The sequence below is a fragment of the Corylus avellana genome, chromosome ca3, assembly GCF_901000735.1.
Source record: "Corylus avellana chromosome ca3, CavTom2PMs-1.0".
NCBI classification, from domain to species: domain Eukaryota; kingdom Viridiplantae; phylum Streptophyta; class Magnoliopsida; order Fagales; family Betulaceae; genus Corylus; species Corylus avellana.
In genome coordinates this window covers 12,145,403-12,159,070 of record NC_081543.1, presented here as the reverse complement: position 1 = coordinate 12,159,070, position 13,668 = coordinate 12,145,403, and the positions used below count along the sequence as shown (strand labels likewise).

General features: G+C 33.6%; 3 protein-coding genes across 3 annotated transcripts in view; 1 reads left to right on the top strand and 2 right to left on the bottom strand.

The window, feature by feature from the left end:
* LOC132174654 (PR5-like receptor kinase) overlaps nucleotides 1-13,668 on the bottom strand; it is a gene marked incomplete in the record, with an annotated part of 24,045 nt that overhangs the window by 4,830 nt on the left and 5,547 nt on the right.
* LOC132174653 (LEAF RUST 10 DISEASE-RESISTANCE LOCUS RECEPTOR-LIKE PROTEIN KINASE-like 2.3) lies at nucleotides 568-4,866 on the bottom strand. Its single transcript, XM_059586290.1, has 6 exons — nucleotides 4,004-4,866; nucleotides 3,145-3,174; nucleotides 2,513-2,560; nucleotides 2,236-2,286; nucleotides 2,116-2,145; nucleotides 568-1,844 (listed from the first exon to the last, which is right to left on the bottom strand). Exons 1-6 carry the CDS (start codon nucleotides 4,833-4,835, stop codon nucleotides 715-717), a joined length of 2,121 nt encoding a protein of 706 aa, XP_059442273.1. The 5' UTR covers nucleotides 4,836-4,866; the 3' UTR covers nucleotides 568-714.
* LOC132174655 (rust resistance kinase Lr10-like) lies at nucleotides 5,704-8,013 on the top strand. The gene is made up of 3 exons (XM_059586292.1): nucleotides 5,704-6,465; nucleotides 6,733-6,759; nucleotides 6,836-8,013. The coding sequence occupies exons 1-3, from the start codon at nucleotides 5,763-5,765 to the stop codon at nucleotides 7,948-7,950; spliced, it is 1,845 nt and encodes a 614-aa protein (XP_059442275.1). The 5' UTR covers nucleotides 5,704-5,762; the 3' UTR covers nucleotides 7,951-8,013.

Here is a 13,668-nt window from a genome sequence, read left to right as displayed (position 1 = left end):
AGCCAACACCACTAGAGTAACCCAAGAATGAAATTATTGCCCATGGGACAACAATTCTGACTCCACCCAAGCTGATAAAAATGCACTTAGAGTAAACCAATTAAGATGGTACCTAACCACTCAAAATTGTATCCAAATGCAAATCTATTGCCTTTCTTGAGTACCCCAATTGCATGAACCAAGTTCTCATCAAAGTCCAAGTAACCTCATTCTCTCTTCGGTGTTTTCTCAAACATCTTATATGCTAAAATTTAAAGATTGTCACAAGCATATTAATCAATGTACACCCAACACATACATCAGATCCAAAGCTTTCTAGGGCGACTTTAAACATTTAACCATTGTTTAAACATTCTATACTTCCAAACTTTGAAAACACAGCTGCTTGATTAGCCCATTCTTTTCAAAGTTTAAAACATAAACTTATGAATTGTGATATGCCAAATTTACAAAGCAGGGGATGACTAATGGAGAACGAAGAATAGCACCATACCTTCTCAAACTGAAACTGAATTCATTGGTTAAATATGAGAAAATAGACTTCAAACAAAAGAAATGATGTAATAAGGCAAGTTATCATAAATCAAAGGAACTGATCTTATTTACTACACATAAACATCAAGCATCTTTGTGCTAACAAATATAGATGAGAACACTAATTGCCCCAATATAATGGGAATGTAATTGAGGAGACTCATATCACTTAATTTGCATTTAAAACTGAGTTATTTGACTTGATTCTTCTGATTGAATTGATGAGCAAGTTTGATTTGAATCCTCTCCAGCATCCCTCATGGGGCTCTCTAGTGATGATAAGAATGGTTTGGAAGGCATTTGTAAGCTTTCAACTTCTCCTTCAAGCATTTCTATGACTTTGTTCATTGAAGGGCGATCACTAGGCTTCATCTGTATGCACCATAAGGCAACCATGATCATCTTCTTAGCTATTTTCTTTTCCTCCTCGGTAACATCTTCTATTTCTATGTCTTTTCCACCATGCAATTGGTTATAAACCCAAGTAGGAAAATAAATTTGACTTGAATGGTCTGCAAGTGCATTTAAGTTCCTTCTTCTACCCGCCATTTCCATCAATAACATGCCAAAACTATAAACATCAGCTCTGTATGAAATGCCTCCAATGTTTTTGTAGAACAACTCAGGAGCCATGTATCCTAACGTCCCTCTTGCAGCAGTCAAAGAGACAATGCTATCATCTACTGAATATAATTTTGCCAAGCCAAAGTCAGACACCTTGGGAGCCAAATTCTCATCAAGAAGAATGTTGTGAGGCTTGATATCAAAGTGCAAAATCTGCATGGCACATCCTCGATGTAGATATTCAATTCCACGAGCCACTCCTAAAGCTATATCATACATTTTGTCATAGCTTAGGAGGGTACTTATTTCTGAGGAAAATATGTATTTATTCAAAGAGCCATTAGGCATGAACTCATATACTAGAGCTCGCTTTGATCTTTCAACGCAAAAACCAATGAGTTGAACTATATTAACATGGTGAATTTGTCCAATGGTTGCAACTTCATTGATAAAATCTTGTCCATTAGCTTTGGACTTACCCAACATCTTTATAGCTACAAGTCGGCCACTTCGAAGTGTTCCTTTAAATACAGTGCCATAGCCTCCTTCGCCTAATTTGTCCTTGAAATTTTTGGTCATTTTCCTAATTTCGAAGTAAGAATACCTTATTGGCATGAGGTTATTGTGGCTTTGCAAGAATTCTTCAACAACATTGTCCATAGATAAATGCCTTCTACGCCATTTATATATCAAAAACGCAATCACACATGGGCCCAACAATACAGCTTTTGCTCCAAGGTATAGTCCTATGAAAGAACATCGTCAAAATAAATTATAAGAAAACAAACATGTAGATGACCCAGTACTGTGAGCATCTTATTTATTACAACTCAACCCCCTTTCTAAATCCTTGTAATTAATCACAATTTTTGTTTTTTTTTTTTTTTATGTGAATAATATTTTCATCTTGCCTGCATTTTAAAAGATTTCATGCTTCACAGTCGAAGGAATTATCTGCTAATTAAAAAGGAAAAAATAAAAATAAAGAAGATTAAATGAGAGATTTAAGGTTCTTACCGACATAGGAGATCATGCATACCGTTGGGACTGCAAGAAATATGAAAAATATAAATTACTTATTTAATCAAGAAAGTGACTTAAATAATTTGAAAAGTTTAGGGTCAAATAAAATCCCACTTAATATGGAGGCATCGACGTCATCTGGGTAAATCCAACTTAATATGTAGTCTGCTTTGGCAAAGAAACAATAACATCAGCATTTGAAAACTTGGAATTGAAAATATGCATTTTTATTTTAGTTGAAAATACAATTACAATGTATAACTAATTTTCTTTTTTCTTGTAAATGCCTCTAATATTCATCTTGTTGGCACGTTGAAACTATTTTCATGCTTCACAGTCTAAGAAATGATCTGTTAAAAGAAAACGAATGAGAGATATAGGATATTCTTACATGTATTCTCCGGTACTACTTCCAGTACGCGCAAAAGAGTTCCAATAACTATAAAAAAAAAAGGTAAATTTTAATAATTAATTGAAAGGTGAATTAAATAATTTCAAAAGTATGAAGAAGAAGAAGACTTGAAAAGATTGAACAAGTTGAGAGAGAGAATCTGAGAAAACGTATTCTCTGTATATTCAACCTTAATAAAATACAATGAAGGAATTCAACTTATATACTTGCTTACATTGATAACAGAACTTGACAAACTAACTAACTTTACTAACTTCAAGTTTAGACTAAGAACAGAATAAACAGAATGAACAATAAGTAGTTCAAACTGTAACTAATTTGAAAAATAAAGTTAAGCTTGTTTTACACTTGCAGCCAACTCTAACTAATGTTGAGTTGTCTGATAGGCTGCGTAAACAACTTTTGTCTTGGGATACACTAAACAAGAAATATAATCTACCCATTTTATATGATTATTATTCATCTTCCCAATATAAAATTTGGGTGTAAATTTGGTTGTTACATTAATTACTCCTCTAGTGGTGTCATCATCAGGCACAACTCATCCAGTTCTATGTCATTGCGCCCTTCTGTATTATCCTTCAAACAATTTTTTGAAATAGAAACCTCACCTTTTCTAAATATCGATTTATCGGATGAATCTGCTCCACAGAGAAAGAATAACATCAACGTTAGCAAGCTTGAAAAAAAAAAAAAAAAATGAAGTCATTATTAATGTAAACTAAAAGATATAAGCTGGTCATTATGTGATCATAACCCAGTACGCAATATCACGTTGTTATGGTACAGGGGACCGAGGTCTGGTGCAATTCCTACGATATTACACCGTGCAATAAATTATATTTGGATGGTCTATTTTTAAAGAGGAATGATAGGGACCCAACTTTTTTGCCCAATAAAAATCTAATTTTTGCCTTATTTATTTTTTAAAAATAAAATAAAATAAAAAATGGAAAAAATGTTTAAAGCAACCCTATCTATTTTTTGTCTTTCTTTTATTTGGTATTTTTAAAAAAATGAAAAATAGTATTTTTTTCATAATAATGTCATTTTTTTTTAAGAAAATGTCATTATTATGAAGAAAAATACTATTTTTCATTTTTAAAAAAATACTAAATAAAAGAAAAGCAAAAATAGATAGGGTTGCTTCAAACATTTTTTCCATTTTTTATTTTATTTTATTTTTTAAAAATAAATAAGTCAAAAGTTGGACTTTTGTTGGACAAAAAAGTTGGACCTTTAGCATTTCTCATTTTTAAATAAATGCTCCAAATCAAACAAGAAATTTAAGATTAAAAAAAAAAAAAAAAAGGGGTGGCACAATGGTTAATGGGGGTGGCAGCAACCTGAAAAATATGGCATAAGAGGAGAAAGAAATGTGCGAAAGGAAAATAAAATTTAGTGTGAAGTTAGTGTGAGAATCTAGTGTGAAACTGAAAAATCTGTTTGTTTGTCAGATTCTGTACGCACCTTGTGTTGCCAGTAGTGTTGGATCGTAGCAACCATAGTCAAGCGTGTTCACGTTATTGATGTAGCAAAAGTCTTCTCCTGTGAAGTTATCACACAAAGCTTGCACCCATGAAAGCTTAAAACCGTAGGCCACTAGATCGTAAGCGTCTGAACACGTAATTGGGTAGTGTTCCCACGCTGTCGAAAGCATTTGCTCTATTTGGCAAGAGTCCCCCAAATCGTCCATAGATGATAGAAGGTCGGAATATAAAACATATCGATAGCTCTTGGAATGGAATAGAGAAGAGTTGGAAGAATTCACTCCATTACTCAAGCAACTAGACGCGTCAAAATACTGTTCAGAAATCATTGGCTTTTCGCACTTCACCCAAACCACACCATACTGCCAATTTAACCGGTTGTACCGATCAGTAATATTACAACGGACATATCTGTTATCTGGATAAGATAGGTTATATGGATCCCCTGAACTGAAATTGTAGTTGTTTAGAAAATAACGAGGGATGAAGGAGATATTGTCCTTCTCATGAATACCTGCGTCTACAATTCGGATTGTGTATCTCTTGTAATCGATTTCCTGTACGTAGTATTTTCCAGCATATAAGTATAATACTGTTTGGTTATTCTCACAAAACAGACTATACCTTTGATCTCCACAAATTGGTTGATCGCCTTCCAACCGAAACGGATAGCTTATATCCTGGATATTGCCGCATGAAGAAGGAGGACATGAGTGATTATAACTATCGTTGCCACTGCAAGCTTCATGGACTAGGACAATAACAACAATTAGGACCGTGAATCCAGCAGGGAAGAGCATTCCTCTTGCCATGGAGGGAGAGAGAGAGGCTGTTTGAAAAAGATTTCCTATAAGCCAGCTCTAGAAAATTTGTCCTTTGCGATTATTGTGGGAGTGGGAGGGAAAGAAATAATTGCCCTTATGAATAAAGAAATAATTGCAGCGACACCTTTTGCAATTCTTTGAGTGGTCACTGTAGCTGATGGGAAGAGCTAGCTAGGCCAGTCTTCTCGTGAAGATGCTGGCTTTTCTATGTTTTTTTCTTTTCAAAAACAGAACGCCAACGTCCACTTTTCTGGCTTTTTATTTATTTTATTTTTTTTCCTTTTCTTTTCTGCAGTGCACGAGAGCTGCTGCATCGTTTGGCAACGGCCAACAGTCGGTAATTATTCATAAAAAATTATAAAAATAAAAAATAAAAAAAAAAGTCCTTTGCACACAACTTGAAAACTGGCGCTACCGTAACCGTCCAAAAAACTTCCCCTTAGTCAGTTGCCAAACTAAACGAGACCACAGCCGGATTTATTGAAAGACATTTGGATTATGTTTGGCAAGAGGCCTACTGGAAAGAGGATCCAAAATTCAAAAAACACATTTTACACTTTTTTTTTAAAAATTAATTTTAACATTCTTATTTTTTATATTAAATTAATTATTTTTTATTATTATTTAAATAAAAAAATTATTATAAAATAAATTTTTTATTTATTTTTTATATAAAATATTCTTACTTTTTTCTTTCACATTAATCAAATTTAATTAGAGTATTATCCACTTCCTTAATCCATTGTATTGCCAAACATAGCCTTGGGAAGCTGACTTTTTCTTGGGTTCATACAGTCACCATTACTACATAAGTCCAAGTCCAAGAGAAGTTCTTCCGAAATTTACTGGAGAAAGCCTAGCTATATATCTCTGAGAAGCATTCCAGAGCAGAGAGATTGGATATTTTGCTTAGAAATGGAATTCTCATACTTCTTGTTGTTGTTTGTGGCTTTCATCATAGACCTTGGAGAATGCCAAAGTAATGGGTGTGCTGAATTGCCGTGTGGAGCTCGTGGCCCAGTCATCCGATTTCCCTTCCGGGTTAACAGTCACCCAGGGCACTGTGGGTATCCTGGGTTTAATCTCTCCTGCACTGATACAAACGATACAGTGGTTGAGCTGCCGAATTCAGTCAAGCTTTTTGTCAAACGGATCGACTACAAATCTCAGGTACTTCAATTATATGATCCAGCTCATTGTATTCCAAAGCAGCTTAGGAGACTCAATTTATCTTCCTCGCCTTTCCAATTCGAAGAAGATTCCCCTGAAGACCAGACTTTGTCTTCAGGGGAATCTTCTTCAACTGGCCTTCCAGACTTTGTCTTCTTCAATTGTCCCCGAAGAGAAGTAAAATTCAGGTTTATCCGTTGTCTTAGTAGCCAAAAACACCAGGTTTATGCCTTCGATAAACGTGATGAACTCATGGACTTACCCCTATCATCTTGTACAAAGATGTATACTCTTCGATCAATTCCGAATACTACAGTGCTCGATGATGATGAGAAAAATCTTGAACTGAAATGGTCCAGACCAGTGTGTGGACACTGTGAAGCAAAAGGCAAGAAATGCAGATTGAAGAAACATAGCACTGAATTAGAAACCGAATGCTTCCTCGAAGGTATTGTCTTCTCTCCAATTTCCACCTTTGTACTCAATTTCTTCATGTACAGTTTTCAAGCCAACGTGCATTCATTTCCACCCAAAAATAAAATAACTCGGGGAAAAACACTGCACAGTACCTTTAGCCCTCTTAGACGCCTACAACTTGCCCTCAAGGGGTCTAAATTCAATATAACTTGGCTATTAGCAAGAAAATTTTAGGCAAAAAATATTTATTTTTTTGGAAATGTAGAATGAGAAGCTAATTATGTTAAATCTTTAACAGGTGCATTATCAAAGTTAGCGATCACTGGTGAGTTGTCTTGGCCATTCAAAATTCTTTTTTATTGAGGAGATGTAAACTATTGACTCACATGTTTATTACGCAGGTATCACCTTAGGTTCATTACTATTACTACTTGTTATCTTTGCTCTCTACCGGTTATATACTTACGATAAAGTAGAAAAAGAACATCAAGCAAAGATCAACAAGTTTTTAGAAGATTACAGAAATTTCAAACCCACAAGATACTCCTATATCGACATTAAAAGGATTACAAGTCAATTTTCTGAGAAGTTAGGTGAAGGAGCATATGGAACAGTATTTAAAGGAAAGCTTTCTCATAAAATTCACGTTGCAGTGAAGATCCTCAACACTTCTAAGGGAAATGGAGAAGAATTTATAAACGAAGTAAGAACAATGGGTACAATCCATCATGTGAACGTGGTTCGTTTGGTTGGCTTCTGTGCTGATGGATTTAGACGAGCTCTTGTTTATGAGTTCTTGCCAAATGATTCACTAGAGAAGTTCATATCTTCAACGGGCGCCAAGAACCCCATCCTTAATTTGGATAAGCTGCAAGATATTTCTCTTGGCGTAGCTAAAGGAATTGAATATCTTCATCAAGGATGTGACCAACGAATCCTCCATTTTGATATCAAACCTCACAATGTTTTGTTAGACCAAAACTTCAATCCAAAAATTTCTGATTTTGGTCTTGCCAAGTTGTGTGCAAAGGATCAAAGTGCAGTGTCCATGACCACGGCCAGGGGGACCATGGGTTACATTGCACCCGAAGTGTTCTCTAGAAATTTTGGGAATGTGTCTTCTAAAGCAGATGTTTATAGCTTTGGAATATTGTTACTTGAAATGGTCGGAGGAAGGAAAAATGTTGACGTTACTGTTGAAAATAGTGGCCAAATCTATTTTCCAGAATGGATCTACAATGTCTTGGAACAAAAAGAAGATATACGAATCTTTGTTGAGGATGATGGAGACGCTAAAATTGCAAAGAAGCTTGCAACTGTAGGACTCTGGTGCATCCAATGGCACCCAATGGATCGTCCTTCCATAAAAGATGTTGTTAAAATGTTGGAAGGAGATGGAGATAAATTAATTATGCCTCCTAATCCCTTTGCTTCTGCTGGCCATGTAAAAAATAATGCAAATATACTAACACAACGTCAAAACCAGCAGTTAGAGGTCATCCCAGAATCAGAATAATTGTTTGTATACTTGGTGTATGTGATAATAATATTTTGCAATGATCTTGTACTCTTAAAACTTATTCATCTTGTCAATGTAAGGACGTCAAGTTTTTTTCTTTTATCAAACCTTAAAACATTTAAAAATAGATGTTGAAAAACTATAATCAATCATAAACCTAAATAAAAGATTAATTCATTTGAGGCGTAGGGTCAAACCACATAATCACGTTAAGAATTTCTATTACTTCTTACTTTTGTTTCATATAAATTGATATGTGAGAAATTTCATACAAATTAGCTTTTAAGACATGAATCTTTTGCATGTGATCATGTTTTTTTAGTAGTTTAAAAGAATTTGAAAAGTGGTATTTAATGATATATCATCATAGTTGACACATAATCATATTTAGTACACTTTTTTATTATTATCGTACAATTATAATGATGTGACAGTGAATATCAACCATTAATTTTTATTTTTACAAGTGCCTTGTTGAGTTAAAGATTAATTTTTATTGCCACATTATTATAATTGTTTAACAATCGTATGAAAGTGTACTAAATAGTATTAATCTAGTTAATATGTGTGCATTAATATCCTGATAATTGAGTACTTGACCTATATATGACCATGCGGTCAACACGTTTCCACTATGGTCTACATTATCTTAACCATCATTATTATTGATGCCGAGTCCTCCACTTCGATCGGGGACCTTTTTCTTCAACAAACTAAAAAGAAATAAAAATAAAAATAAAAAATAAAAATAAAACCTTTTTTAGAGTCAAATTGGTAACAAAATTTTTGTCGGTCCAAATTATATGGTCTGCAAGAAATTAATTAGTCGTAGGCCCACCAAATTGCCGGATATTTGTTTCACTTTATCTTTTCATAAACTTTTTAGGTCCCGTGGCATTAACTCATGTTGACACCAAGTCAATGGTCATCCATTAGGAACAGCGTGATGATGGAAAGGGATACTTGTGGAGTTGTGAATATATTGAAAAGCCATTGGTAAATTATAATTTTCAAAGAAAATTCGTAGGGAAGAATGGTTTGTTTATTATCCACCACTTAAAAGGAAGGAGGAGGGCATCTTCGGTGCTGATTTTTCTACAACCCGGCCCATGAAAGGATCGATGATGGATGCTTTTAGTTAATAGGTGTGTGTGAATATCATGATAATTGATTACTTGACCGTGCGGTCAACACGTTTCCAGTATGGTCTACATTATCTTAACCATCAATATATTATTGACATTTTTCTTTAAAAAACTAGCAAAGCATACTTTTTACACCATTTATTTTGCTAAAAGTAGGCCTAGGCCCACACTATGAAAACAAAAAGAAACGCACCAATGGCACGAAACACGCCGGAGACATTGTCTTAATTCAAATTTTATGATGATATTATTAATTGAGTAGTAGTTTTAGGAAGTATGTGAACTTTTTTAAAAGAACAAAAGCTAAAAAAAGATTGAAAAGTTTTTAGATGATAAATTTCAAAACAAATGTCTAAACAAAGTTATGTTATCTAAAGATGTTCAACACTCTTAAAAACACTACATATAGTTTCATTTATTTATATATTGGTTAACATGCTTTAAAATATTTCTTAAATGGTTTTAATTTCTATATAACCCATATAGCCTACCTTTTTAAAAATATATCATATTTCAATGGCGTAGAAATGAGACAACACTTCGTGAAAACTCACGTTTAATAATTGAAGCTTATGGAATGTTCCTTAATTGAGGCTCATTACATGGACCAATTTCGTAATAATTTACTTACTAAATCTTAGACTTACGCAATTACTTTTTTTCACTTATGAAGCACTTCAGTATTTTGCAGATTAGCAAGTTGCCAGGATGTAGAATAAGAAATTCGCTGGGATGAAGATGCTGAGAGAATGACTCACACTATCAGGTTTGCTTAGATAGTTGTTAGTTATTATTATTATAGCAATGTTGTTTGGAAACTTTGAGTTTATAATGATGATACATGATTGATTAGTTGCCTCATATCACTTATTTTTGCTTTCCGCTATAGTATACTCTAATATTTAGTGTAACATGGTGTATTCAGCTAATCATCAGTTACTTAGTTTAATGAAACTGCGAAGTTGAGAAACAATTTTTTTTTATGGGTTAAATATCTTTCCAATATCTGTGGTTTGCACCAAAATCAAATAGCTACATGAGTTTTTAAAAATGTTACAAATGGTACATGTGGTAAGCAAATAAACCTACTTGGTACTTCCATCAAGATTCTGTTAGGGTATTTAAAGGAGCACCACGTCACCCTTATACGTGGCATGGTACTTGTGGTTTCAAAGCGCCACGTGGCATGGTACCTAGGTTTTTGGGTGCTACATCATATTTTTTTTTTTTAAAAAAAGGAGAACGGGGGGTAGCTTCGGCCATCCCCAATTGGCGGTTGAACCACCCCCAACCGGCCCTTGGGGGCGAATCGTCCATCCCAAAGGGCCAAAGCCAATAAATTTTTTCTTTTTGACACTTCGGCCACCCTAGACCGCCGAAGCCACCCCTAACCTTCCAAAAGGGGTGGCCGGCCAGCCCATGTGTTTTAAATTTTTTTAAAACTATTTTATTAATTTATTATTATTTAGATTTTGATTTATTTTTTAATAATATTTTATTAGTGGCCTAATCCACACCACTAGATAAAAATTAATGGTCCATATTAGAAATTTAATACCTCGAATTCCCGAGAAAATTCGAAGGGATCCGATCCCTTTCCATCACCATTACCTTGTCATACTATGTCTGTCGCCTTTAAGATAAAGTAAGACCATTATTGTGCTCGTGGAAAGGACGCTGCTCCTCATAGTAGCATGTTTTAAACCAAAACACGACTCTTGCTTTTTGACTGAGAAGCCAGAGCATTCATTCGGCTCAACAAATAGCTAAAAATTTGAGATAAAGCAAGACCATTAATGTGGTTGTGGAAAGGACGTTGCTGCTTAGTTGTGTTTTCAAACCAAAACGCGTCGATTGATAAAGCAAAATTGTTAATAATTTAGGTAGTAATTACGAGAGAGTTTATATATAATTCATTTATCTAAATAAATTTTAAGAATAATAAAAATGATATTTAGTCTACTAAATAGCATTGCTCTAGGAATAATGCTACATTTACTCTTACTTTTTGATACAATTTTTTCACCCATAGGTGGTTTTTAAAATTATCATTTGATATGAGATGGTTTATTTACTTACTTGGGCGTGTAGGTCTCATAAAAATTGTCTCCAAGGTATAGCTCAATTGACTGTGGACCACGCCTCATAAAGCGGAGGTTACTTATTCGAATTATCCCTCCTCCTTTTCTTGTATAGACATAAAAAATAAAATAAAATAAAAAAGTCTCATAAAAATTCTTTGAAATTTCAATAAAAGCGCATATGTTGTTATCAAACTAAGAAATATGAATAATTATCACATTCCACGTTCTCTTATTCCAAGTAATAATTATTCATTTTTTTAATGAAATAGTTATTTTATGAACTAAATGAGCCCTAAGTGATAAAGAAAAAACCATTACTCCTGTGCCGACTACTTTTGAAAATTTTGTAAAAGGGAAAATAAATGGATAAGAGCACTGGCACCAACTTTTTAAAATCTCTGTACTTTTCTTAAATGTAGGGAAATTCTTAAAAATAACTTTGTTTCTATGGTAATATGATACTATCATACTATATACGACATCATTTCATATATATATATATATATATATATATGCGATTAACGGTTAGTGGTTTTGAAAAAACCTAAAACCGTTAACTATAACCGTCTATGCGGTTAGCGATTTTTCTTAACTACCTTCAAAAACAGTTAGCAATTTGTGGCCTTTACACCCCTAGCATTTACTCATAAGTCGTGAACCATGGAAAGGGGTACTTGTCATTTGTCAGTATCTAACAATTTTTCCAACCTCTGCTTTTCCTTGAATGTTCGGCAACAATCTTCTCTTTTTATTTTATATGTTTTTTTTTCCTTATTACTAAATAATATATTTTTTAAACTGTTCTCTTACAAAAAATTATAATTCCTTTTCTACTTGTATATCACATTAATTATTATTTTTTTATTATTCAAATAAAAATTTCACAACAAAACTCAATATATTGATTCAAGTTTCAACCTTCATTATCTTCTCCAAACTTTGAGATTTATTTCGAATCAATTATGCTTATGAATTGATTAATATTTTGAAAAGCCATAGACAGTTATAATTTTCAAAGAAAATTCTTGTTAAATGGTTCATTTATTATACATCACTTCAAAGGAAGGAGGAGGTGCTCCTTCGGTGCTGATTTTTCTGGTAAATAGACCACTACTACACGGTATACACCCCCATTTCCTGATAATTGATTACTTGAGTCTATGAGTCTATGAGTCTAAGACGTTTTCATTACGGTCTACCTTATCTCAACCTCCATTATTAATATTGGTGGTCCACTTGGCATCTAATTCCTAGCGTCTTGTTTGGGTCGAGACGAGAAGTGTCGGGAAGAGGACTTTTCTTGTGCATATTTTATACGCAAGGAAATTAGAATTTTCAAAAAGGGCCTGATTCAAGAAAGTGAATCCACACAGCCTCAACCAGTCGAATCCCCATATTAAAGAATGATAAATTTTAAAACAAATGTCTAAACAAACTTATCTTATCTAAAGACGTTCAACACTCTTAAAAACACTACATATAGTTTCATTTATTTATATATTGGTTAACATGCTTTAAAATATTTCTTAAATGGTTTTAATTTCTATATAACCCATATGGCCTACCTTTTTAAAAATAAATCATATTTCAGTGGCGTAAAAACAGAGACAACACATATCTTTTCATGAAAACTCATGTTTAATAATTGAAGGTTATGGACTATTCCTTAAGGCTCATTACATGGATCAATTTCATCATAATTTACTTACTAAATCATGAACTTACGCAATTACTTTCTTCCACTTATGGAAAACTTCGCTATTTTGTAGATTAACAAGTTGTCATGCTGTAGAATGAGAAATCCGTTGGGATAAAGATGCTGAGAGAATGATTCACACTATTAGGTTTGCTTAGATAGTTGTTAGTATAATCGTTATAGCAATGTTGTTTGGAAACTCTGAGTTTATATTGATGATATATGATTAGTTGCCTCAGATCACTTATTTTTGCTTTCCGCTATAGTATACTTTGATATTTAGTGTAGCGTGGTGTATTTAGCTAACATCAGTTACTTAGTTTAATGAAACTACGAGCAACACTCCAAGTTAAGTAAAATTAATTATTTAATTTTGGAGGCGATATAACCCCCAATCCTTTAAGGGTAGCCGCAACTCGCAAGCCACCCCTAAAGGGTTTACAGCTATGGGAGCTACCCAGAAAGGTGACTGGGAGTGGCTCGTGAAAGGTGACTAGGAGTGGCTCGTGTGTGACCATTTTTTCATCCAACCTAATTGCTAATTCTAACAAAGTTGCTTGTTTGCCACAAAATGGTAGTTTGATGTATCAAAGTATTATGCGTGCCACTTTGTGAAATTTTTTATTTTTTATTTTTTGACATGTACACATAAGAGGAGGAATGAGGATTCGAACTAATAACATCTAGTTCATTAGACGTGGTCCTACCCAATTAAGCTACTTCTTAGGGACTATTAGATAAATTTGTATAAATTATTAAATTAACTAATTAAGAACCAATTTAAAACAAA